Source organism: Canis lupus, chromosome 6, assembly GCF_003254725.2.
Source record: "Canis lupus dingo isolate Sandy chromosome 6, ASM325472v2, whole genome shotgun sequence".
In the NCBI taxonomy this organism is placed as follows: domain Eukaryota; kingdom Metazoa; phylum Chordata; class Mammalia; order Carnivora; family Canidae; genus Canis; species Canis lupus.
In genome coordinates this window covers 28111961-28137937 of record NC_064248.1, presented here as the reverse complement: position 1 = coordinate 28137937, position 25977 = coordinate 28111961, and the positions used below count along the sequence as shown (strand labels likewise).

The 25977-nt window shown below is 50.6% G+C and overlaps 2 protein-coding genes across 16 annotated transcripts in view; one reads left to right on the top strand and one right to left on the bottom strand.

Annotated features, from left to right (window-relative positions):
- The window catches only part of BMERB1 (bMERB domain containing 1), a 130275-nt gene that overhangs the window by 103397 nt on the left and 901 nt on the right, over positions 1–25977 (top strand). Inside the window, exons 4-6 of one of the 3 annotated variants that reach the window (XM_025416431.3) lie at positions 5662–5776; positions 6732–6814; positions 9249–10506. In XM_025416431.3, coding sequence (XP_025272216.1) covers positions 5662–5776; positions 6732–6814; positions 9249–9361 — 311 coding nt within the window. In that variant the 3' untranslated portion in view covers positions 9362–10506. Of the gene's footprint in view, positions 1–5661; positions 5777–6731; positions 6815–8331; positions 8382–9248; positions 10507–25977 lie in introns of those variants that run through there. The other 2 variants (XM_025416432.3, XM_035717647.2) reach the window with 2 other exon arrangements.
- The window catches only part of MARF1 (meiosis regulator and mRNA stability factor 1), a 41120-nt gene continuing 35777 nt past the window's right edge, over positions 20635–25977 (bottom strand). For 11 of the 13 annotated variants that reach the window (XM_025416424.3, XM_025416425.3, XM_035717643.2 and 8 more), the window contains 2 exons: positions 25314–25484; positions 20635–23315 (listed from right to left, as the gene is read on the bottom strand). In XM_025416424.3, coding sequence (XP_025272209.1) covers positions 23071–23315; positions 25314–25484 — 416 coding nt within the window. In that variant the 3' untranslated portion in view covers positions 20635–23070. Of the gene's footprint in view, positions 23316–25313; positions 25564–25977 lie in introns of those variants that run through there. The other 2 variants (XM_049111366.1, XR_007411260.1) reach the window with 2 other exon arrangements.

Genomic DNA, 25977 nt, shown 5'->3' with positions numbered 1-25977 from the left:
GTAGGTGCTTAATAAATTATTCCTGTTGTTATTGTCATTTACTGAACAAATTTCCACCCACCCTTTTAACATATTTATTTATTAATTCATCTTAACATGACAGTAACAAACCTGAACCATAATTATCTTTTCCAAACTCACAAATATTTAATGAGAAAGGTGGCATTTTTCAAGGATTTTATTTATTTATTTGAGAGAGAGCAAGAGTGAGAGTGAGCATGAGCAGGAGCGGCACAGGGAGAGGGAGAAACAGATTCCCCGCTGAGCAGGGACTCGATCCCAGGACCCCAGGACCATGAGCTGAGCTGAAGGCAGATGCTCAACCTGACTGAGCCACCCAGGTGCCCTGAGAAAAGTGGCATTTAAAAATTTTTTTTATGAAATCTCTTTTACATCTTGTTTAATATATTGTCATATCTGCTCTGGTAGGTATTGTGTTGGAAAATCTTGTTTGGCTTCAAGTATATGGAATAAATCCAGATATACAGAACATATAATTTCTCCCCATCCTTCAGGTCATAGTTTATGTGGCCCCTTTTCCCGAGAGAGCCTTCCCTGCTCATCCAGGCTGGCTGGGTGCGGGAATGAGGGCCTGGTAGGTGCTAAGGGAGGGGGTAGTGGATCCAGGAACACCACTCCATCTCAAGAACCTTGCCTTGGCCTTGGGGAGGAGCAGCACAGGCCGGATAAGCACCCCCTGGCCCCTACTTGAATGTGTTTGCCCTTCTATCAGTTCCGTAAGTGTGTCTCACGAGGCACTGCAGCTGCAAGCCTGGAACTAGGTGCTGGGCATGTGGTGATGAAGACAAAAGGATTCCCTGCTCTAGCCGCTCATGAGCCAGTGGGAAGAGACAGGGCCTGGCACACGGCGGGTTCCGGAGAGCGAGAGCAGTCGCTATGACGGAGCAGGACATGCAGTGGAATGCATTGCAGATCCAGGGGCACCCGGGTGGCTCAGTCGGTCAAGCACTCATCTCGGTTTCAGCTCAGGTCATGATCTCAGGATGGAGAGATCGAGCCCCATGTGGGGCTCTGTGCTCAGCGTGGAGTCTGCTTGGGATTCTCTCTCTGTCCCTCTCCCTCTACCCTTCCCGCCACCTCCCTCGCACATACTCTTTCTCTCCCTCTGTAAAGAAAAAAGAGAAAGCGAGAATGCGTCGTAGAACTGGGCACTGTTCTAGATGCCTTCTCACTAGGACATGCAGGGCTGGGCCATTCCTTGTTGGGGTTAGTGGGGGGCTGTCCTGTGCACTGCAGATGCTTAGCAGCACCCCTGGGCTCTATCCCCCAGATGCCAGTAGCAACTCCCCCACAGCTGTGACAACCAAAAATGTCTCCACGTGTTGCCAAATATACCCTGGCAGGAGGGTGCAACACTGCCACCTGTCTAAGGAGCCCTACATTAGAGCCCAATGACCTGTTGAATCCAGGCTTGCCAGACAGGTGGCCTTCACAAGGCAACCTGATTTCTCTGAGCCCTAAATTCCTTGTTTGCAAAACGAGGCCAATAACGCCACCCTCACATGGTTGCTCTGCAGATGCTGTGAGGTAGTAGAGGCAAAGCAGGGGAGCACTCAGTACATTCTCGTTCTGCGGGCAGTGTGTATAGGGCTAACAGATCCTTCGGACACCACTGCTCTAGCGAGCTGTCACCAGGTGCCAGGGACTGTGTCGGGTGACAGCAAACGGGTATAGGGTTTCTCTTCGAGGTGATTCAACTGTTCGAAAATTGATCGTGGTCATGGTTGCATGACTCGATGGGTATCTTGTAATGGTATGTGAATTATATCTCAATAAAACCGTTACAACAGAAAGTCACATGTCAGACCCAGAGAGCAATGTCCAGACATCACCCACTAGAAATTCCATTCGGTTAGTACATGGGTCATTTTTGAAAGCCTCATGAGATGGAGAGGAGCAGCCACGGTGAAGAGCCACCAGACCTGTTGTGCGGTTGCATTTCATATCCTGTCTAGAAGTAGTTTCAGAGATATAAATACCCGCCCCAGCTGATGGAAGCACCCAACGGACAATGACAGGGGAGCCCCCTGGAGACCTCAGCCATTGTATTAGCTCCCTGTGGCTGCTGTAACAAATTCCCTTGAAATCAGCAGCATGAAACAACATAAATTAATTCTCCCTCAGTGCTGGAGGCCAGAAGTCCAGAATCCAAGTGTCAACCGGGCCCTGCTCCCTGTGGAGGTTCTAGAGGAGAGTCCTTCCTCGCCTCCTCCAGCTCCTGGTGGCCGCCTGCAATCCCTGGTACTGCCTGGCTTGCGGCTGGCTTGCTCCAGTCTCTGCTTCCGTCGTCCCATGGCTTCTTCCCCATACGTTTCTGCGTCCTCTCCCCTTCTCACAGGACAGCTGTCATTGGATTTATGCTCACCCTAGTGAATATGACTTCATCTCAACTAATTACATCTGCAAAGCTCCTGTTTCCAAATAGGGTAGTCATATCATTGGCAATGTGGGGGGGGGAGTGGAATGATACTATTCAACCCAATACTGGCATGAAGCTCAATCCAACCTCACAAGGGTCCAGAACCAGAGACAGGGAAGTTGTTGGAATGTTCCTTCCCTCTCTGTCTCCTGTCTCTCTCTCTCTCTGTGTCATTCTCTCTGTCATTCTCTCCTGTTTTGCATGAGCCAAGCCAGGTCATTCCATCTCCTTCCCATGATCTTCCCACACAAAAACCCAACTCTTAGGGCCACTGTGTCCTAATTTCCAGCCTCCCTGGAGAACTCTGATGGGCCTAACGTGGTTGCTTTCTCCCTCCTAGGAAGGAGGATTTCTGAGACCACTGTTAGCTCAGCAGAACACATGGGAGCTGCTAAAGCAAAGGAGACATGGGTGTGTGACCACTGGACCAGCCAGGGCCACCGCAAGCCATAGGGGCTCCAGTCAGGGCCATGGCAGCCTCTAGAACACAGGTGGAAATGGTTGGGAGCAGGGGTCCTTGGTTGACACAGTCCTTGGCATGCGCAACTGACCAGGACTGGGACTAGGGTGAGGAGGACAAGGTGCTCAGCTGGAGCACAAAAAGAGTCAGTAATCAGGACAAATAATATATTAACGCAATATTTAAAATGCCAAAATTGCAGTGCCTGGGTGACTCAGTTAGATGAGTATCTGACTCGTGATTTTGGCTCAGGTCATGATCTCATGGTCGTGGGATCAAGCCCTGCTTTGGGCTCCATTCTCAGCAGAGTCTGGTTAAATATCCTTCCTCCCCCTCTCTCTGCCCCTCCCCTCCCTGCTCTCTCTCTCAGTCTCTAAAATAAAATAAATCTTTAAAAAAACAAAACAATAACCGCAACACACACACACACACACACACACACACACTCACACACAAAATCCATGCCGAACAAAAAACCCAAAAGTTTAAATTAAGATGAGTACCGATACTCAGTAGGCAGACCAGGGACGCCGCAACCTGCAGTGTGAGGGAGTCCCACACGAAGAGCACATTCCGCCTGAAATGTCATTGACTATCCAGCTGAGAAACACGGGCTGACAAGGTCATGGGACCAGTCAGCAACAGAGCCCAGGTCCTTAATACCAGTCCCATTGATTGCTCCAGGAAATCAAGTTTTCCCAGACACCTTTGTGTAGAAATTCACATACTAAAGTTTTCTTTCTCCTGCTTTCCCACTCACCCCTCCCTACATTCTCCTCCCAACTCCTTGCTGAGTCTTTCTGTGTATTCCCCAGACCACAACCAGGTGTCTAGATGGATTAAGCTGAGTAGGGGGTGAAGAGGGTGAAACAGGGCTCCTGGCAGCACATCAATAGAGGTATTAAGGAAAGAGCTCACTGAATGGCCAAGAAATCTACACTTCTCCAACCAGGGTCAGAAGATCACTCACCAGCTCCCAGATGGTGGGTACAGATGTCTGGTTGGAGAGAATGCCTGGGGCCCTCTCTGCCTTGAGGGCTCCTCAGGGACAAGTCAAGATGTCTTATCTCACCTCCCTGCCACCACCGCCACCTCAGAACCCGGGATGTGTAGCCCTGGCTGTTGAGGCCATGGCACCTTGCCTTCGGACGTAAAAAATAGTAGCTCTCTCATAGGGTTGTTGGAAAGGATTAAACTAGTAGTTCTCAACCAGAGGTGATTTTGCCCCCTGGGGACAATGGGCAATGTCTGGAGGCATTCTGAGTTGTCACATCTGGGGTGGTGTACTCCAGGCATCTAGTGGGTAGAGGCCGGGGATGCTGCTACACATCGTCAAGTGTAGAGGATAGACTTTGTAACAAAGAATGATCCAGTCTTGAGTATCAGTAGTGCCAAGGTTGAGGAACAGGGATTAAATGAAAGTGACAAGCTCATGGGAATACAAATATAATAGCTCCAATTTATGAAGCACTTTTCATCTGCACACTTATGCCATGAGATTTGCTTTTTATTCATTAAATAAGTCTTTCTTTTATACTTGATTCAGTAAATACTTAAGAGGGAGGCATTTAGTCATTGAAACAATAGAGGCGATGTAAAAATAATGGCTTATAATAGGAGCTGCTGACAGTTTATGAACCCTTGCTATGTGCTAGGCAGTGAGCCTACTATTTTCCTTGGTTTATCTCTCTTAAAATTTGCAGTAACTTCATGATTATCTATGTTGAGAGGCTGGATGCTCGGAGAGGTTGTGGAACATGCCCAGAGTCACACAGCTAGGAAGAGGAGAAGCTTGGGCTTGAAGGCAGGATTGTCTGGTTCTACAATGGGTTGCTCACAGTTGTGTTGTGGGGACAGGCCAGCGAGTCCAGTAAGAAGGGCACACATGGTCCAGGAAGAGATGGCCTGGGCTAAGGAGATGTGCTGGAGGAGAGGAGAAGCAAGTTGGAGAGTCACGTTGGTAAGCACATGGACATGTTAGGAATCAGGTGTGTGGTGCCAGCAAGCAGGGGGTGAAGCTGGCAAATTGACAGTTCTCATTGGCAAGTAGGTGGAGGATGTTGGCAAGCACGAGGATCACATGACCAAGCAAGTGGTAGTGCCTGCAGGCAGGTGGGTGGTGCCTGGAGGTAGGTGGGTGGTACCTAGAGGCAGGTGGCTGGTGCCTACAGGCAGGTGGTTGGTGCCTGGAGGTAGGTGGTTGATGCTTGGAGGCCAGTGGGTGGTGCAAGACAAGCCACCCCATACTTCTTACCTTCTGAAGAGGTCTGAGCAGAGGGAGTCAAGGCAGGTTCAAGTTTCTCCCCTCCTACTTCTCTCAGTCATCATCACTAGGCCTGGGTCTTTTGTTCTCTCTTTGGCCTTCTAGCCCTTAGTATCTGGGGCAAGACTAGAGCCATGAGCATGGATGATTTCCATGTGCAGATTTATTTGCCTTGGCTGTAGACTAACCCTCCCGTACCCCTACCCCAGCTCTCCGAGCCCCTAGACTTCTGCGTGACCCCCCTTGTTGATCATTACCACTTCCCGAGTAGCTGCCATGGACCAGACTCTGCTAAGCCATTTACTCAGGCCCCTCTGTTTAAGCTCCATTGTGTGTCTTTACAGGAAGGGAAACTGAGCCTTGAAGAGGTCCAGTTGCCTCTTCAAGGTCACCCAGCAAGTGACATGGCAGTTCAGGATTCCAACCCCGGCCCTCGGACCCATGTGCTTCCAGCAGTTGCACTCGACTGTTTCTTTGCTGGTGTTTTCTTCTTCCCAGAAAAAGAAAAGACGAAGCCACAGAAGCAGAGAGAGGATGAGCTAATCCAGAAGATCCACAAGCTGGTGCAGAAGAGAGACTTTCTGGTGGATGACGCGGAGGTCGAGCGGCTAAGGTGAGTGGGCTCCCGTGCCCTTGCACCAGGCGGCTAGAACACAGCCCTCGGCCTCCTCCCAAACCTGTCTTCTGCTGCAGGGACTCATGGCCCCGCCTGCCAGGTATGGCCTTGGCAAATGTTCCCAAACACTGGATCCAAATGAACCCCCAGCTCTCTGGCCTGAGGACCCGTTGCACATTCCAGGGAAACTGGAATCCAGCTCCAAAAAGCCTTCAAAGGCAGACACACCTGCCACTTGATCTGAACAACGATGGGCTCTGGAGCCTCCTGCTCAAAGGAGAGATGTGAATGTTGATTCTTGAGTATTTTCGCCCTGGACCCAGGCCTTTGGAGCCCTCCGCAAGGAGAGAGGCTCACAGGGCCTCTTCCAACCCAGAAGGCAACTAGCTCTTTATTGTCTGTGTCCTCCTGGGTCCTCCAAGGCCTGGAATGCTCCTTGCGTGTCTCAGCCAGGCTGGGTCCTCCAACTTCATTCCTGGTAAATTGTTGGAAGAGTTCAGGTGACCTGCTCTGGACACTTGCCACATACCTCGGGGGAGCACAGATGTCCAGGGTGACTTAAGGGTACCGGGTCAGGAGGGGTGTTACTCAGCTCACTGAACCCCCAGCAAGAGGCTGAGTCTTACCATGGCCCTGCCTCTGCCCTGGGATCTCACCCTGGCCCCGGTGAGACCATCACTGCATTGTTGATATGTGTCTGTGCTTCAGAGCTTCTGTGCGTCATCAAATGCAACATGCACACGCCATAGACACATAACACACAACAACATATGTGCACCACGCACACAGAACACAGAACAGCATTCCCATCCGCACATAACACGCGGCATGCGGGCACTAGCCATAGAGCCCAACGTGGTCCCACACAATCTCTGGCTCCATTTCTTCAGTTCCTTGATGCTTTCCTTGCTTACCCTTCGTAACTCATGTCTTTATACACCTGTCTCCACAGGGAGCAAGAAGAAGACAAGGAAATGGCGGATTTCCTGAGAATCAAGTTAAAACCTCTAGATAAAGTAACCAAATCTCCAGCCAGTGAGTGCATCCGTTATTCCTCCTCCTTCCCCCATCCAAGAGAAAAGGAAATTTAAAAGAGGTCCCGGAGCCATAGTGGGGGGACAATAAGATGCTTTCTAGAGATCAAACTTGGGCACACGGTGGCAGCAGGTGGGGCCAGCTTTGTGGGCATGCCACCAGTGAAGCTGCCCAGGCCCTGATGCCCAGAAGGGCACCATGCCTGCTTTCATGTTCTGCTATTGCTGTCTTGAGATTCTTAATAGTTTTGCAACAAGGGGCCCTGAGTTTTCATTTTGCACTGGGTTCTGCAGACTGTGTTTCTGGTCCTGGCAGCCAATGTCCCTCTACCAATCACTGGTTTGGTGGATTTCTTAGGAGTTGTGTAACCACTGGGGCAAAAAGATGGGAGCTGAGGCTCAGGGAACTCCAGCCTCTGTTGATACTCAGAGCGAAACGGGTTCTGTGTGACATAAGTTTGGGAAGTGCTGCGTATTTGACCCTGACTTTGGTGCCAATGTCTATTAGCCTATAAAAGTGATAACAGGTCCTGCTGTCAAGGAACTGTCGTCTCTTTGTTGGCCCAGTGAGGCCACTTTCAGTTGTAAGAAACGGATACCCAATTCCAATTTGCTGTAGCAAAAAAGGGGGATTTGTTGGAAGAAGAGCAAGAGGAACGAGCTTCAGGGACTGGACACTATTAGAATGCCCTCACTTCCCTTCCGTTTCTATCTCTGCCCCTCATTGTATGTGAGCTTCATTTTCTCCTACTACACAGGCCTTCTTCATAGGGCCTGAACTCCAGAACCATAGCTTAGCAGCAGCAAGACAACACCGTGGGTTCTACGTCCTGGTATCCAAACACATCAATCTCAGGGGCATATTCTGATTGGACCTTCTTGGATCATGTTCCCACTTCCTAGGCCATCACCATCATCAAGAGGCTGGGATACTATGGTTGGCCAGATCTGTGTTGCATGCCTACTCTTGTAGCCACAGGGACATCTGCTGTTATCACAGAGAAGGGACTGGAATTCTTGCTAGGAAGATGAAACCCAAAAGCCACCACCATCTGCTATGGCCATAAATTCAGTTTTCCCTGACCATCTATTAATGTCCCATGAAATGTGGTATAGAGTGCAAGGGTATAAAGGAAGAAGAAAGTCCCTTCAGCAAGCCTCTAATATGACAAGGCACAGGGTCCTTGCCTAAATCCAGCATCCTCAGTGGACTGTCTCTTTCATGGCAGGCCAATTAGAAAAATCTCACCTAGCAGTGTGGGGAAGGAGCAAGGAAAATTGCCTTTTATGCAGGGTTATCGATAGCCAAAAGAAATCTGGCAAGAAAGTCAAAACACCAAGCTTATATCCTATGCAAGGGGCCAAGTGTTCAAATTTACTCTAATCATCTAGTGCTGGGATCTAAAGTTGAAAAATTAAAACGAATATAAAACCAGTGAAATCTCTGGGACTCCAGCAAAGCAAATGCAAAACCACTCAGTGGGGACACTTCTGCATCCCGCAATATGTAACCCACAGATAAAACGACCTCCGTGAAGATGAGCTGTCAATAAAAATTCTAAACCCATGAAGAACTGAACCACCATGATTGGAGTCAGTAGCTGCCACAAGGAGAGTGGCTGCCCTCCCAAGAATCAGAGATAACAGACTACCTAAAAGAGGCAATATCGTAAGTGTATTTAAAATGATGAAAGAGATAAGAGAAGGGATAAAACCCAAAGTGAAATCACAGGATGCCACGAGCAAAGAATTGGTAGATTTGCAAACAATTAGGTTTCTATAAAATATATATATATATATATATATATATACACACACACACATAGTCACAGAAGTAAAAACTCAGTAGATTAAGCAGAGCTGAAGTGAGAATTCAGAAATTGGAAGGCAGAGCTGAGGAACTTAACCAGCAGGTAACACAAAGAGACAAAGATATAGAAAATGCCTTCCAAAACATGGAAGAGAGAATAGGAAGGTCCAACTTCCTTCTCATAGGCATTCCAGAAGAGGGGCAACAGGGAACAAGAGAGTTGGAGGTATCTGAAAAGATCACGTTATGGCCACTTTCCGGGATTGAAAGACATGAATCCCCAGATTAAAGTGACTTGGACAAAATTTCCCATTTATCGGTTCACCAGATGCTTTGAAAGCCAGACCCTGTGCCAGGCGTGGCAGATACAATAGCAAAGAGTACTGAATAGGATTAGAGCTGAAGACTGTGATTGTCGGGGGTGAGATGGGGGGGTGGGGGTGGGAACAGGCTTCGGAACCGTCTAAAAACACACAGCCGCTCTCTGTACCTGTGGAGCTGAGCAAGCCTGGCTAGGGGTCGGGACGGGGCAGGGGCTGCAGGTGGTCAAGGGGCTCTCCTTATATCACCTCTTCCCCTCTCTCCCTTTCTCCCTCTCCCCCTCCACGCTCCTACCCTGCTGCAGGCTCCCGAGCAGAGAAGAAAGCAGAGCCCCCACCTAGCAAGCCCACAGTGGCCAAGACCGGCCTGGCACTCATCAAGGATTGCTGTGGGGCCACCCAGTGCAATATCATGTAGCCCCCCATGTGGGGTGCCCCCGGGGCCACGGGGACCCCCCCACCCTCCTGTCTTCATAGCCCCCATTTCACCGGGGCCTGAGAGCTCTCCAAGGCGGAAGGGGTTGAAGGCCAGCCTGTGACTGCCGCCAGGGGCCGTGGGCGTGGCGGGCGGGCCCGACCGCCCTGTACAGAGTGTAGCAATAGGGAGTCCCTCACCGTCGCATGGCCCCCCACCCCCCCAGAGCATGCCAAACCCAGGAGTCTGTCTCACTGTTTATCCAACCACCAGGAAAGATCCTTCCTTGAAAAAGTATGTCTCCACTTCTATCTATCTATATCTAACCCACCGTGCGAATGATCTGGACGAGGGGCACGATCCCCAGGTGTGTATAGTCATGACTTTTCAACAATCCAGCACCACGTCGGACACATGCCTCATCCACCCTCGTAGCTCTGCTATCCGGCCAGCCCCAGATGGGCACAGCTCCCGCCCCCCTGTCTGTCCCCTCCCAGGGGCTGTGTTCTGGAGGCCTTCACTCAGCCCAAGCACCATGGAGACTCGAGGGCCCATCTGTAAAGGCTGAGCTCATGTGTGGTGTCGTGGTTACATCTCCTGCTTCCTCCCCTCCTGTGTCTGGGCACGGTTCACATCGAGAGTGTGTCCGTTTGCTCTTGGCCCTTCCTTCCCTTGCAATGTGTGCCCCAGGTGTGTGGAGCACAGTGGGGATGATGGCCTGGGCTGGAGACCAACCAGCGCTCGGAAGAGGTAGCGGAAAGCTAGAGGCTCCAACACCGGGCAAGGGCAGGCTGAGAAGGGGCCCCAGAGCAGATGCTGCCTTGGGTGCCCTCCACCCACTGGGGGGCCACTGGAGGGAGTGCCAACAGGACACACTCACCAGCCTAACACACAGACCTCCGTAAACATCAGCGGCGGCGGGCGGGAGAGGTGGCCTGACCCAACCGTGTCCCATCAGTCGGTGGTGTGTTTCAACCAGCTTAATAATTCCACCTGTGTAACTTGATGTACATTTGCTACAGCCAGCTCGGCGCAGCCCGTGTGACCTCTCTGTACGTGTGCGTGTCGTGACCGGCCTAACATAGCCTAACTCAAGATTCGCTGATGTGCAATCATCCATCGGAGAAAATAAAAGTGGAAACCACGTACACAGCATTTTTAACGTTTTTTTACTTTTTCTCTTGATTATGGAAGTCATCCATGTACATAGTAAACCTTTTAAAAGTATAGAAAGTATAAAGAAGTTTCTTTGTTTTCTGTTTGTATCTCCCACAAATTTTCCAGCTCGAGACCATGCTGCCCTTTTGGCAGGTTTCCTTTCATGCATTTTTTTTCCTCCCACAACCGGCATCATATTGTATCATCTTATAACCAGTTTCTTTTTTCATTGAGCATTAGATCACTATCATTTTCCCACGTCATCAAGAGTTCTTTGTAACAAACACTCCTCACAAATATTTACAACGGCTGCTCAGTAATCCATCTCGTGGCTATGCCATAATCTATCTAACCCTTATCTTACTATCGGACATTTAGATTGCTTCTACTTTTTAGTATTATTAAGAATGTCATGGGGCACCTGGGTGGCTCATTGGGTTGGGCCTCGGCTCAGGTCATGATCCTGGGGTCCTAGAATCGAATCTTACATCGGGCCCCATGCTCAGTGTGGAGTCTGCTTCTCCTTCTCCCTCTGCTTCTCCCCTGCTCATGCTTTCTCTCTCTCAAATAAATAAATAAAATCTTAAAAAAAAAAAAAAAAATGTCAAGATAAATACCCTGGGGGATAGAGCTGTATCTGAATTTCTGATTTTTCCTTAAGATAAAAGTAAAGTTCTTAGGTCACCTTTTTCAAAAATATTTGTAAATCAAAAGTTAATCTGAAGGTCTTTCAAGTCACAGCAGCTTTGCAGTTGACACAAATATCTCTGACTGAGGACCCCAGAGCCTTGGGATCCATGGATCTCCCAGGGGGCAGCACACCCTCAAACCCTGCCCCCATCTTGGATGTGTTTGTGCCTCAGTCCAAGCTTTGGCTTACACCACACTTCCTGCCACTCTGAAGCCAAAGAGGGTGCCTTAGGCCACTGCCTGAGCCACCACATTGGCTTCAGGGGACACTTTGGCCTCCTTCATTGCCCTAGACCAAGCATGAAGCCAGACTCTGTGAGCTTCCCAGGACGCGACAATAACATGTTACCTCAACCAGAGTGGCTTAAAACAACACAAATGTACCCTCTCACAGTTCCGGAGGCCGGAGGTCTGGAATCAAGGTGTTGGCAGAGCCATGCTCCCTCTGGAGGCTCTAGGGAAGAATTCTTCACCACTTCCAGCTCCTGGTGACTCTTGGAAATCCTCGGTGTTCCTTGCCTTGGCCACCCCAGTTTCTACCTCTGTCTCCATATGCTTTTGTCTTCTGTGTATGTGTGTCTATGTCCCATCCTCTTCTTCCAAGGTTCGCCTACAACCCAGAATGCTTTCCTGTAGATCCTTAGCTTAATGACTTCTGCCAAGACCCTACTTCCAAATAAGGTCACACTCTGGGATAGCAAGTACACCTGAATTTGGGGGGAATGCTATTCAAGCCACTCCACGCATGCTTCCCATTCTTGCAATAAAAATCCAGGCTGCAAAGGGTCTGCCCCTCTTCCTCCTTTGTAGGAAGCATGAGTCTGGAAGGCCTGACCTCACACCAATTAGAGAGCAGTCACTCACTGATCCAACGAGCCAAAGGAGATCGAAACCCTCATAAAAATCCTGCCTCTAGTACATCCCCAGAGCCCTGGGGTACAGCTAATTTATGTTCCTGCTATTTCTATTGATTTGTTTTAAACAAACAAACAAACAAAAACCCTCCACCATTTATTTAGGATTTCACACAAGAGCAGAAGAAAGTAATCATTCAAGATGTTCCCAGATCACCAGGGCTGCCTGCAAAGCCAGGAAACCTTGCAGATCCAGACACACTCGTTTTGGAAGCTGGAGCAGGAAGGATACAACTGGAGAAATATTTACTGAGAGCCACATGTGCATTTTCTCTAAAGTCCCTCACATGGCCCCCAGAAGCAGATGCTTTCATCACTTCCACCGTACAGATGAGGAAGTGGTCCCAAGTCCTTTGAGCAACACCCTAGGAGTTGGTGGTGGGAGACCACCACCTAGGAGTTGGGATGAATGGTTGGGCCATTCATCCCAACTCTCCTCCTGTAGACTCAAGAGGCTTCCTTTTCCCTTCAGAATTGAAACAAATCTCTCCCATTACCAACCAACCAACCAGCGCTCCATCCCATCTTCCCCTGCAGCCACCACTTCTTTCTCCATCTTCACGGCCTTACGTGTTGAGAATTGTCCGCCATCTTGCTATCTTCATTCCCTCATCTCTACTCCTGTGCTCATCCTATTTCAGTCTGGTTTCTGTCACTCTCTTATCCCTGAGCCCTCTCATTGGGGATGTCACCATGTGGTTATGTAGGGAAGAAAAATCCGTTCCTTTATTCAGCTTAGGTTCTTCAACTTGGTCCCTTTCCATAAGACTGCCCAAAGAAGAACAAGAGAAAAGCAATCAGGAGTGTATGAACATAGGCGTCGCACGAGTATACGTGGGAGCACGCAGCAACCCAAAGAGGTCTTTAGAACTTGAACTTACAAACCATTTGAACTAAAAGGAAAAGGGGTTTGGGGCTTCTGGTGGGGTGGCAAGTTATGGGGACAGGCCCCAGGAAGAGTATGGTAAACAGCGGTTGTATGGTACGGTTTGTTATGCAGATTTAAGACTTGCCTTCACTGATCAGACTCCTCCTCTTCCTGGTGTGTGAGAGCCAGACACCTTTTACAAATGGAAATTTCCTTTATAAATGGAGATTGCAAAAAAAAAAAATTTGAAAAAAAATAAATAAATGGAGATTGCCTTTCTGAAAGGAGAGCTTTCCCTGCACTAGTTGGTTCTCAAGGGCCTTTAGTTCAAAATAACCCATATGCCAAGGTGCAGCATTTCTTGGGGTGGCCTCTTCTGGCACCCGGCATTTACATCCACTCCATGCAGTCGGCCCTCATGCTAGCTCTCTGGAGTGTGTTAGAGCCCACTGATGACACTGCCAACATGCCCTTTCTCTAGGGGAACCTCCCAGCACCCAGGAGAACCTCTCTCCAGTCTCCTTTCTCTCTTTCTTGACCTCTGGGCCTGGCTCTCAGCATTCTGCTCTTCCTCCCTCCTGGCCTTGGTAAATGGCCTTTGCACCCCGACTGCTCCTGGATTCTCTCCTTCACCTAGAACTTTCTCCTGTCCTCGGATCCACTTCCCTGCTGCCTAGACTCTCCATCTGAAACCAGAGTAGGCACATCAAATGTGACAGGTCCTATACCAGGGGCCAGCCCCATGGTCCCATCACCTGTTTTTTGTAAATTGAGTTATATTGGCAGATAACCGAGAGCATTCGTGTATATATCGTCTCCGGCTGCTTTTGTGCTACAATAGCACAGTTGAGTACTTGTGACAGAGACTGTGTGGCCAGCAAATCCTCAAATATTTACTCTGGCCCTTTCTGAAAAAGTTGGCCAACCCCCATCCTAAACTTTAGCCTCAGCTTCCTCTGCTATTTCCCATCCCAAAAAAAAAGATTATCCTAGGACTTGACCTTGACTCATCTGTCCCTCCTCAAATCCACACAACTGCCAAGTCCTTAGCTTCTGCCCACTGAGTTTCCCTAGTGTCTGTTGCACACCACCACACCCCCAGTGTAATCACCATCATCTTTTGCTTGATCAACCTCGGAGCTCTGAGCCGGGCTCCTTAGCACCTGGTCAGTTCTACAGAGCGGCCAGCCAGCTGCCTTTCTGAATAATACAGACCTTATTGTCATTCCCCTCTTTAAAATGGTGCCCATGGGCAGCCCGGGTGGCTCAGTGGTTTAGTGCCTGCCTTCTGCCCAGGGCGTGATCCTGGAGACCCGGGATCGAGTCCCACGTCGGTCTCCCTGCGTGGAGCCTGCTTCTCTCTCTGCCTGTGTCTCTGCCTCTCTCTCTCTCATTAATAAATAAATAAAATCTTTAAAAAAATAAAACAGTGCCCATGTCTTCAGGTTGAAATCCAGGCTCTCTCGTGTGGATGACAAGGCCCTCTGGACCTAGCCCCTCCCCACATCCCTGGCCCCATCGCATCCACTAGCCTGTTGTGCAGGGGGCCACCGAAGTTTTCTGAAGTTTTTATGGTTCTTCTGGCTATGCCGCCTGTCGGCATCTCTCCTGGGCCCTTACACATTACTCTCCCTGCCAAGAACTTCTCAGATTCCCTGTCAGTTCTTTCTCTAGCTCTACCTGTGCACCACGCTGAAGCCAAAATGACCTTCCTAATGTGCGAACCTGGCCAGTTTCCAGCTCTCTTGCACCTGCCCCCACTCTTGCAGTAAAGTCTTTGGGCTGGTTTGCCAAACCTTAATGTGATCAGCACCTCCAGGGCCTTTCCAACCTCCGGCCTCACCATTCCTCCAGCCTCACACCCTTGCTCACACTATCATTTAAGGGAACAAGCAGTAGGAGCAGCTGGGCAGGAAGAAGAAACACCTGGCATTGTCAGAGAGGGGATGTTCTTTAGCATCTACTGTGACCCGGGGATCATGTGACCTTAAAAACCTTGGAAAGGGCCCAAGGGATGTTGCAATAGGATGGGGTTGGTGGGGGGACACCTGGGTGGCTCAGCAGTTGAGCATCTGCCTTCGGCTCCAGGCGTGACCCCGGAGTCCTGGGATCAAGTCCCACATCAGGGTTCCCGCAGGGAGCCTGCTTCTCCCTCTGCCTGTGTCTCTGCCTCTCTCTCTGTCATTAATTAATTAATAATAAATAAATATATTTTTTTGAAGCATGGGGTTGGTGTGAGCAGTTTCAGCAAGGTGCTGGCATGGAAGCCAGATGCATCAGGCAGGAGAGTGTCCCCTCACCTACTGTTCCATCACAGTGGGGGAGAGGCCATCACTCCCATTTGGGAGATGGGACAACAGAAGCTCAGCAAGGGAAGGTGTGATTAGCCCAAGTTCACACAGCATGTCCGTGGGAGAGCGAAGACCTGAGTCTGAGAGCACGGTGAGAGCTGGGCTCAGTGTGTTTCTTTCTCATTTCGAACCCCAGCTGCCTCGCACCCCATTCCCTGTTGAGCCGTCCTCAAATGGAGGGGAGTCACGACCACACCTGCAGCAGCTGAGCCTTTTCTAAACCTTTCTGTTCCTCCCGTGGTGGCTGGACAGCCCTGAGCTGCAGGAATGCACCAGCTCAGCTTGAATGCAGCTTGAGAAGCAGCAGTTACACCACTGCCACCAGCCAAGGCTCAGACACCTGCCACCACCAACAGGACCTCAGGGTGGGCGTCATGGGCTGGGGCAAGACAGGACGGCTGGCTTGAAGAACAAGTGGCAGGTCATTTTTCCATCCTTTCATGTGTTTAATTCCACTAGTGAGTGTTGCACACAGGCTGGTACCAGGGAACACGGATGAACCAGATAAGGGGGGTGGGTCCTGTCTTCCTGTAACCTGTCTAGTGAGGGAGATGGGCACCGAACAGGAGGACGGGGGTAGGCCTCCTCAGTGGCGGTAGATCCGAACAAGACCTGCTGACTAGCAGGATTAGCAAAAGGGAAGGCAATCTAGAAGGTGCTGAAGGGCTTCGGCTTGGAGTCAGCCTGCCTGGGTGAAAATCCCCGCTGAAGCCCTCCCTGTGGGAGCCTGGGTGATCCCTTCTGCTCTCTGCACCTCAGTGTCCAGACCTGTAAGACGGAGAGAACACTGGGGCATCGATGCGACGTCAACCGTGCAGGACGGGCTCAGGGCAATGCACGTAGTAAATAATGTCCTTAGAACAGCAGGCTGTTACTGGCCACAGCTGAAGGTAAGGAGCCGCGTGATCAGAAGGCTGCTCAGGTTCAGGAATTTCTGGGGGAGAGGGTAAGACCCACTGGGTCCTGCCCCCATGAAGCTGGCAGTGAGCAGACTTGGGAATAGGATGTGGTGACAAAAGTTGCTGTAACGTGTCAGCTGGAGCCCCAATCCACGTGCTTCCCCAAGATGTTGGCACCTGCCCGGGCCTACAGCCCCCGCCACTGGTCACCCGCGACCTGGCCTGCGCCACCACGAGCTCTGCACACCCCTCACATCCCTTCCCTCGGCCGTGCCCTCCTCCACCCGCTGAGTCCTACGTGGAACTCACCTCCTTCCCCAACTCACCACAGGAACCGAGCTGCACAGAGCCTCAGGACACAAAGCCGACCTTCCAGAATGTCTATGGAGGTGGGTGCGGGTCTGCATCACAGCCGCACACACTGGTGAGGACCCACCGCTTTTCCCACCAGCTTTGCCACCAGCCACCGTAGGGCCCACCTCTGTGTCCCCAGGCCTCCTCGTGAGCAATTTCCCTCCCACTTTAATAGGAACAATTCAGCTCCTTCTGGGCTGCTCACACTAACCCAAATCCAGGTCCCCGGGCCCACTACCCACACCAGGGTCTATTCCTCTGCCAATAAGGTGTCTGCAACTCATTGCCCCTCTGACCACAGGAGCAGCAGGTGCAGCGGTTTTGAGTTTTGCTAAACAGTGGTGGGGTTGTGGACTTCTGTTCTACTGGGAGAATGGTGAGCGCAGAGGCCCCGGGAGCATGGGAGGGGACAGCTGCCTGAGTCTGGGGTTCGGGGACGTCCCTGAAGGAGGACGCACCTCTGCAGCGAGACGCAGCTCGGAGAAAAGTTGGAGGAGGTGAGGTTGGGGTGGGGACAGAGGCCGCCTGGGGCTGCCAACCCCGCAGGGGGATGCTCTGGGTTGTAAGTCACCAAAATGGAAGCCAAAGAGGCCAGAACAGAAGAACATTTCCTAGCTCCTGCCTTGGCTGAGATCAGGGGTTCAATCAACCCACTGGGCCCAGGGGTTCAAGTGCTGTCACCTGGACTCCATGTTTGTCTGCCTCCGCGCCTGCCTCCCTCGGGCTGGCTTTATCCGGGGCAGGGTCTCCAGCAGCAGCTCTGGGCACCCGTCCTGGGGCCTCCTGGATCCCACCATGGGGTCAGCAGGCCTGGCTTGTGTCATGGTAAAAGGTAAACTGAGGCATGTGAAAAATGTTAAGCTCACTTGAACGAAAATCAATTCGAATGAGGCAACATCCAAAGGAACAGAGAGGTGGGACGCCTGGGTGGCTCAGCGGTTGAGTGTCTGCCTTTGGCTCAGGAATCTGATCCCAGATTCCCCGGATCGAGTCCCGCATCGGGCTCCCTGCATGGATCCTGCTTCTCCCTCTGCCTCTCTGTCTCTCTCATAAATAAAAATCCTTAAAAAAATAAAAGCAGAGAGGAAGGCTCTCTGAGGAGCTGCACAAAAGGAAAGCCTTTCATGGGCAGGAGGGAGCAGGGGCGGAAGGTACACTAGGGCAACGAGCAGGCTGGTCATCGTGAGGCCGCTTTCCTTTAGGGGACCCCAGGGGCCTGTCAGGCAGATTACCTGACTAGTGCTGATTCTGATTACTGGGAGCCCCGAAATTGTAGCAAAGTCTTGGTCAGTGGTATGGAGCTCAGCATAAACAATTCCATTTTGGGCCTCTTGTCCTGTTTTTTGTTTTTTGTTTTTTTCTTTTTAACAGTCCCATGACAGGCCCAGTATTACTTTGCTGGGTCAGAGAGGTTGGTTCTCTGCTTCGCCCCCGCCGCCCCCCGTTCCCATCTGTAAACGTCAGTGCAGAGGTAGAAGGTGGGTGGACTGGAAGGCAGTCCATCAGGGCCCTCGCAGCTTTGAAACGTGGCTGCTGACCCTCTCTGATGCTTCAGCCCGGGACCCAGCCACTCACTCCAGGATCACGGAGGAGCCCGAGGCTTCCTTCTACCTGAGGGATGTTGGCAAGGATGATGGGAAGGCACTCCCTTGACTAGGTTACATTCTGTGAGGCTCCCTCCTAGCCGACTGGAGGTTATTCTTGTGGGTTCAATGAGCTAAGGTGTCATTTTGAGGGAGCCCATGTGGCAGGGAACTGTGGACGGTCTCCAGGGCTTGCAGGCAGGCTCCAGGGTTTGCAGGCGGCCTCCAGGGCTTGCAGGCGGCCTCCAGGGCTTGCAGGTGGGCTCCAGGGTTTGCAGGCGGCCTCCAGGGTTTGCAGGCGGCCTCCAGGGTTTGCAGGCAGCCTCCAGGGCTTGCAGGTGGGCTCCAGGGTTTGCAGGCGGGCTCCAGGGTTTGCAGGTGGCTTCCAGGGTTTGTAGGTGGCCTCCAGGGATTAAAGACGGCCTCCAGGATTTTCAGGTGGGCTTCATTCAGGGTTTGCAGGGGGGCTCCAGAGATTGCAGGTGGGCTTCAGGGTTTGCAGGTGGCTTCTAGCTGAGAACCAACCAAACTTGGGGCCCTCTTTCAGGATGGAGGGCAGTGGGGAGAAGTCGGGAGGCTCAGGACTCAGAGTCCATGTGTAAAACCCTATTCTCACATAGGGAGGTGAGACAGGGATTCTACTCGAGAACAGAGAGGTCTTTCCTGATTCCACGTCTGGGCCACACACCAGATTCAGAGGCTGCTAACACCGAGGGCAGGGGCCCCGCACTCACTGTGAGCGACCTCAGAAACTCTGAGGGAGGCAGGGTGGGAGGTGGGAGTGGGGCCTTCTCCCGCGTCAGGCCCTGCAGCTGGGAAGGCTTCTGGGCAGAAGGGAGGTGGAAGGAGAGGTCTTCCTGTGAGCTGCCTGCAGCGGACGGAGAAGATGGTGCCACTGTGCCCTTGACCACCACAGGACTCCTGGCCACTTCACACTGTGGTGGTGGCTCTTGAGCTTCCACCCGCATGCGCTTCCTCTTGCCTCCTCTGCACTGAGTGCCCCATTTCCAAGTCTTTCCTTCCCAGAAAATGGGAATTCTTCTTGTCTGGCTAAGAAACATCATGGCCCTCGGTTTCTGACTTGAGAGCTTCTGGGTTCCTGTCCCCGCACACCTGCAAAGTGAGCGGTTCTCTCTGTCGGGCCATTTCCATCATTAGCTGACTGTGTCCCATAGGTAATCAGCTGTTTCCTCCTACTTCCCAGGGCTGTCTTCCTCCCAGGGAGAGACTAGAACTTTCCTGGCAAAGTGTTGATTCAAACATATTGGCTCGGTCTGTCCCCAAAGAGTGGCATTAGGTGACACTGATGCTGTTAACACAGCCAGGAGACTGGCTATCTTGGGAGTGTGTGAAGTGCAGGTCGAGCAGGCAGTGGCGGGGCCACGCCAAGGGTTGGTTTCTGGGACAGTGAGCCAGGGTGGCTGGTCCTCCCACAGTCCCAGAGCTAATGTGTGACCTGTCCCAGTCTGCGGAGCATGGTCACAGATGGGGGAGGCAGCAGGGACGCTTCTGAGCCATGACTTGGTCTCTGCCCACGGGAAGCTGCTAGAAAGCAGAGAAGAGAAATCCCAGAGCACCGCGCTCCTCACGGTAGAGGGAACAGCTAGGGCAAAGCGTCGGGAGCCAGGTTCTAGATGTCAACACCCATCTCCTGAGCACAGACAGGTTTACCTGCGCTCAGCCGGCCCCCTTCGAAGCCACCACCTCTGGACCATGTGGGAACACACAGAGAGAAAGGCAAGGCCCCACTGCAAACCCATGTCCAGACCTACAAAACTACGAAAGGGGCACGGTGGCAGCTCAAGTCTTTCTGGAAGATCTGCTACCATAAAAGACGACTAGAAAGGACGGCCAAAAGTCTTTAAGAACTTTTTAGTGTTGCAATTTAAAAAATTGTTCTTCATGAAGAAGCAATTTAGCCAAACATTCAAGTATCTTCTAGGTCCTTTCAGATTCTCGCACGGGGATGGGGGGAGTGGGCAGGGTGGCAGGGAGTGTCACAGTGGTGTCCGGGGAAGGGCTTCACAGTGGAGTCTGTGAAAGGGGTCTTTTCCAAATGGACTTATTGGAAAGGCATGCCTGGCAGTGACAAAAAAACAAGGTGGCCTGCAAACACAGGATTTCTCTTACGGGGAGAGAGATCCAAGGGATTTATCTCAGGTTTATAAACAGAGGGGCTTGTAGTTACTGTATTTGCCCCACATGTGTTCATACACTGGAACTCAGCTGGAAACCTTGGAGGGTCCTAACCATGCCAGTGGGAGGGCAGCATTAGTGCAGACACCTGCCAGCGCCGCGTGCTAAGGGAAAAGGGCCCCTAAACTGTCAGGCCAATCCACTCTCTCCAACAGCTGGATTTTCAGAAGGGGTGAGAAGTTGGGGGGAACCCAAGGTGAAAAGAGGACCAGACCGGATGGTCCCTCCACTCAGACAAGTCACAAAGATTTGGAAAACTCGAATTAGATGCTTGCTTCGTAAAGTTTATTGACAACTGTTTGGTCCCAACACACAAAACAGCACTTGAACCACAAAAAAAGTGTTCAAACAAAGTAGACGGTTAAGAAAAAAAACATCTCTTCCCCCAAGCCCAATCTGAAACAAACAGTGCAACATGGGAAAGGGGGTTGTGGTGGTAACTTTTTTTTTTTTTTTTCCTTTTAACAGATATATCTAATCTGGTACATCTTTCCACCCAGAAATAAAGAATTTCTTTGTCTTAATTCTCATACATTATTTTGTCACATTATTTAATTAAGCCTCTGGATAAAAAAATAGATAGCAATCAGACTGGCCATTTGTGGAGTACATCACGGACACAACAAGCTCACGCCATATTCTCTTATCTTCCAGCAGCGACTGTTAGGGCCACACACGCGTCCCAGACTGGCGATCCCAGCAAACAGTTCGGTTCGGCCACACTCCCATGACAGTGCGCGCCTGCAGGCTCTGTTGCCCAAAGCAGCTGCTCTGAGACTGTTCCTCGTGACTTGTAATGGTACCTCTGACGTTTTTAGAATCAATCCCGCATATGCGAGCAAAACTAAAGTCCCAGAGTGCAAACTCAGCCTTAAGAAGTCTCAGAATAAGGCAACTGAGGTTCTCAACACCAACTTTATCACACTGTTTAAAAGCTTCTTAAAAAGAAAAAAAAAATTGCACATCTGCATTTGACTTCCTGCCGTACGTACTATGTCTGTAGAAGAAATGCCTTCATTCGTAGAGGATTCGCACAGGGCCATAATGCTTGGAAGGCTTTTCCAGTGTTGTTCCATCTTGACTGGGGCCATGTGTGAAGAACTGGGAAATCACTGGCTTCATTTTAAAGATTTTGGGGAACAAAAACCTGACTTGTAAAAATCTCTCTTATAGCCCTTGTTTTGTGGCATTTTATCAAAATGCTGGCTATGAAATCAGAGCCCATTTTCTGGCTTTCTAGAAATTACAGAATATGAACATTTTCCCCAAAAGAAACCATCTCAGTAGTGGAAGACCTTATGCCAACTGGTTCTTTCTGCTCTATGAATGAATCCGCCTTTTTGCCCAACAAATACAACCCATTGTAAATGTCAGGTTTCTCCAGGAGGGGTGGGAGGCCACCCGTCACCGGATGCCTCTGCCACCTCGAGGCGAAGCTCGGTCCACAGGGCAGTGCTCCCTCGTAAGGCTGGCTTTTCCCAAATGCCAACATCAGACACCACAAAAAACCCAACATGCTTCCAACTGCGAGAAGTAACAGTAAAAGCAGATGCTATTAAAAGACACTGAGCCAACATAGACATACACACACACACACACACACACACACACTTGCTCACACTCCACATAAAGCTTCCCAGCTACCAAAACCAGGTTTAAAATTACAAATACAAGGTTAAGATGATCAACCTTGGCCTTCACACGTATAGATAGAATTTCTGTCTCTTCCTAGTGGAAAGAGTATCGATATCGCTCCTGTCAAAGCACCTTGCCCCTCAGCTCTGATTTGTAATTTATGCATTTCATGCATATTTTAGAAAATCAGGCTCTCTTCCCAACATTGCCGCTCGACACACAATACTGTGTGCTGGAATTCAAATGCTGACTTTAAATTCATGACACCAAGACCATCTCCTTTTCCTTAACCTAAATCCGTATCACACTGGAACGTTAACATAAAAGGGAAGCTTAAAACATCCTCAACGTTCTAGAAAGCTCTGACATGGCACCCCGAAGTGGAAACATTTTTAAAAATTTGTGATGAAGTCACATTTGTCAACTACAGACATAGTTCAATAAGACAAACAAGGCACGCTTACAAGTCACATGGACGCCAGGAACCTTCACACCCAACCTGAAAATACATTCTCCCCACCTTGCCTGCCCTTCTGCTTCCGCGTGGGAACACGCAGGGCCGTGGAGCAGGCTTTGCTGCGTCACACACTCCGCACTGGATTCATACTGTCTGGAAACACCAGCAAGCAAAGGCTGAGAGGCTTTCTTATGCTACATGTAAGACTCTACCACGAATGTGGCTTGAATGGAAGTAAAACCATTCCTTCTGAGTTCTCACTGCTTTCTTCTCACAGAACACCATTACATTTCATAATCATTCAAAAAAATTTGGTAAGATATATATATTAAGGATTCCTTAACAAATGCCAAGAGGTTTTTGGGGTTTTTTTTTTTTTTTTTTTTTGGTTTGTTTTTTCCAAATAATTAGGAGAGAAGAAAAAGAAACAGCTCTAAGCTGTGTTCAATGTAAAAGAAACAAAACGTTATGGGATACATCTAAAGATGAAGTAAGTGGCTTCTAGGGGGTCTGCATTCAAACAGAAAAGGCTGTGTTTTCTGAACCCACTTTTGTGTGCAGAATCAGACAGTGTTTCCCCATCCTAATTCTATGTTCAAAACGCGAGTCAAAGCTTGGTTATAGGTGCAAAGGAAAAATTGGCTGCCAATTTAACTCTATTTTTGGGTTGCTTTTTGGCTGGGCTTTCCACGGGGTCCTTGCTGGGCAGTGACTCTGAGGTTTCCGAGGAGGGGCAGGGAGGCACTGGGTCAGCTGCTGAGATGCCAGAGGAGCTGGAGTCTGAGGCTGGGTGGTTGTTCTTTACTGGTACTGGGATTTCAATTTTCTCTGCTTGGTTTAAAATCATAATTTCTGTAAAGACAAAAAAGCAAACACATTCAGTTCTAAGACCTGTAAGATGTGCTGGGTTTTTAGTTTCTCCCTCATATTATTTCAAAAAATATTCTTAAAGTTACCCACCAAACATCATGCCCTTGTTGCAATTACATACCAGTCACATGGTCAACATGTCACGTGAGTCAGATTTTCTTTTTTTTTTTTTTTGAGTCAGATATTTATAGATACACTGCACCTCAGCTTTCTCTGGAATTACAAAGTTTTAGAAAGCTTCATTTTGGGCTATAACTCCATGGGCAATGGTGTAGAAATATCACCCACCCCCCTGCCCCCCATGTGGATTATTTGCCCATTCATTCTGTCAGGTAAAGATAGGACATGACCCTCACGGGACCTAAACACTCTCCCCCGAGGTGATCCCTGAGTGGCGCAGTGGTTTAGCGCCTGCCTTTGGCCCAGGGCGCGATCCTGGAGACCCGGGATCAAGTCCCACATTGGGCTCCCTGTATGGAGCCTGCTACTCCCTCTGCCTCTCTCTCTCTGTCTCTCTGTGTCTATCATGAATAAATAAAATCTTAAAAAAAAAAAAAAGAAAATATATATTAAAAAAAAGACTCTCCCCTGACACGGGGCTTCAGTGTCAGGAAGCCCTGGCCTGTACCACTGACAGAGGACTGTACCCTGCGTGGCTCTAAGGTGGGCAGGGACAAGGAGAGATGTGCACAGAGTCAGAATCACCCTCAAATATCCAGGCAGTGAAGTACAGCCATCTCCCCTGTGTTTACAGGCTGCTCTTCCTCTGGTCGAGCCCCAGGTACTGGGCGTGCCGCACACACACAGCCAATTTTGCTTGAGATGTCGTGTACCTCAGACTCCCACTGCGTGCGCCAGGGGCCCAGGCACCAGAGGCACAGAAAGGCCAGAGTGACGGAGGGATGCAGATTCCCAGCTCCCTTCTCAGGCGGGCACTCGGGAGAAGTACGGACAGAACTGCCCACGCCAGAGAGTAGATCTCTCTCCCTGGTCACATGTGGATGGACGGCTGAACTCACGTGGACTAAATGCACCAAAGCCACAGCCTGCGCGGGAGGCTGGAGTCGGTCTCGTACCAACTGCAGCCTCCTAGGGGAGCACTTTCCTGCTTCTGCCACAGGTTATATCTCCCAGGAGCACAAGCAGGTTTGAGTTTCCCCACCTCCTGCTTTCCAGCCTCAGTTCTTTCATGGGGCAACACGAGGCTGTTTCCCCTGGAAACAGAAGCAGAACGGAGAAGAACTCATTGTGGCAGATGAGGGAAGGGTCCCGACAGAGCAGGTGGGCCATCCTCTCCGGAGGTGAGGCAACACAGCAGCAAGACAGGAGGCCTGGGGTTCAAATCCCAGCTCAACCACTTCCCAGTCCAGCAGCCTGGGGCTGGTGTGGTCTCTGGCGGCAGGCCAACCTGCACCAGCCCGCCGTGCCCTGCGCTGCAGGGCTGAGGTGAGGAGGAGGCAGGAGTGTGCCTGTGAGCCTTAGCGCAGGATCGGACACAAGGGGGCCACCCAAGGCAGGTACCAGGTCGATGCCCTCAGCAGCGGACTTCCTGTCCCTTCTCAGCTCACCTGTGCAGGACCCTCCCTCCCCTGCTCATACCCCAGGAGGCCCTAGTACCAGAGCAGTCACTCAGCTCTGCGCCAGACCGGAGCTGCTGTACCTTTAGAAGGCAGGCAACACGGGCCCAGGAAGCCCTCCGCGCACACCTCTGTGGGCTTCTCCATGGCCCAGCCACATCATCCCTCCAGACCCGCCATCATTTTGGGGCTTGCTGTTTCCCAAGCCACCCAGGGCTGTGAACCTAGTTTTGCAAGGAAGACTGACTGGAAAAGATGGTCCTGAATAATCAGGGCAGGTATTCTTGTGCCTGAAAACGTAGCCTCTCCCTACCTCCGTCAAACTTTTTACCGTTCTGGAATCGTGCTTTTATTTTTTAACCCACAGAGAAAATCCCCCCGCAACAACACCGTGCATCCTTACCAGAAGGCTCTTGAGGGTGTTCCTCAAACTGAATGAGATCAGCAGATTGGAGGATGACGGGATCTGGTCTCAGCTGAGGGGACGGCAGGCAGGAGGGGACAGGTGCACACAGGAGGTCCACAGGAGAGTCGTTGGTCAGGCGGAGAAGCTCCTGTTCTGCCTGGTGGGGCCCTGGACAGAGAAGGCAGGCCGGGCTCGACTCAGGACAGCAGTCTACCACAAGTCTGTGCCTGAGGCTTTCTCTCTTGGCCTTCAAGATGAAAAAGGCCAGGAAGTACTCAAGAACTCAAGGTTAACAGCAACAACAAAGCCATTAACAGAAAAGTCTGGGTCACTCTGGTAAAGGAAATGCCACAAGCCCGGATCTCCCGATTTGTATTCTCAGGAACAGCAATGCCCCAAGGGGTCCCAGCCAAAAAAAAGGGGGGGGGGGCGGTGTTTCACAGTCAGTTTCCAAAGAAGGGAAATGACAGTCCTTAGAGGAGGCACAAGATAATTAAAATGAGCACAAGCTCCGAATTTTAAGACTTGGGCCCCAGTTTCGTCACTCCCTTGCTGAGTGATCCTGGGTAAGTTCTTTAACCTCTCAGAACTTGGGTTCCTCATTTGGACACTGGAGGTAACCCCCCTGCAGGCTGTGTTGATAGCTGAGGGCAGGGTGTGC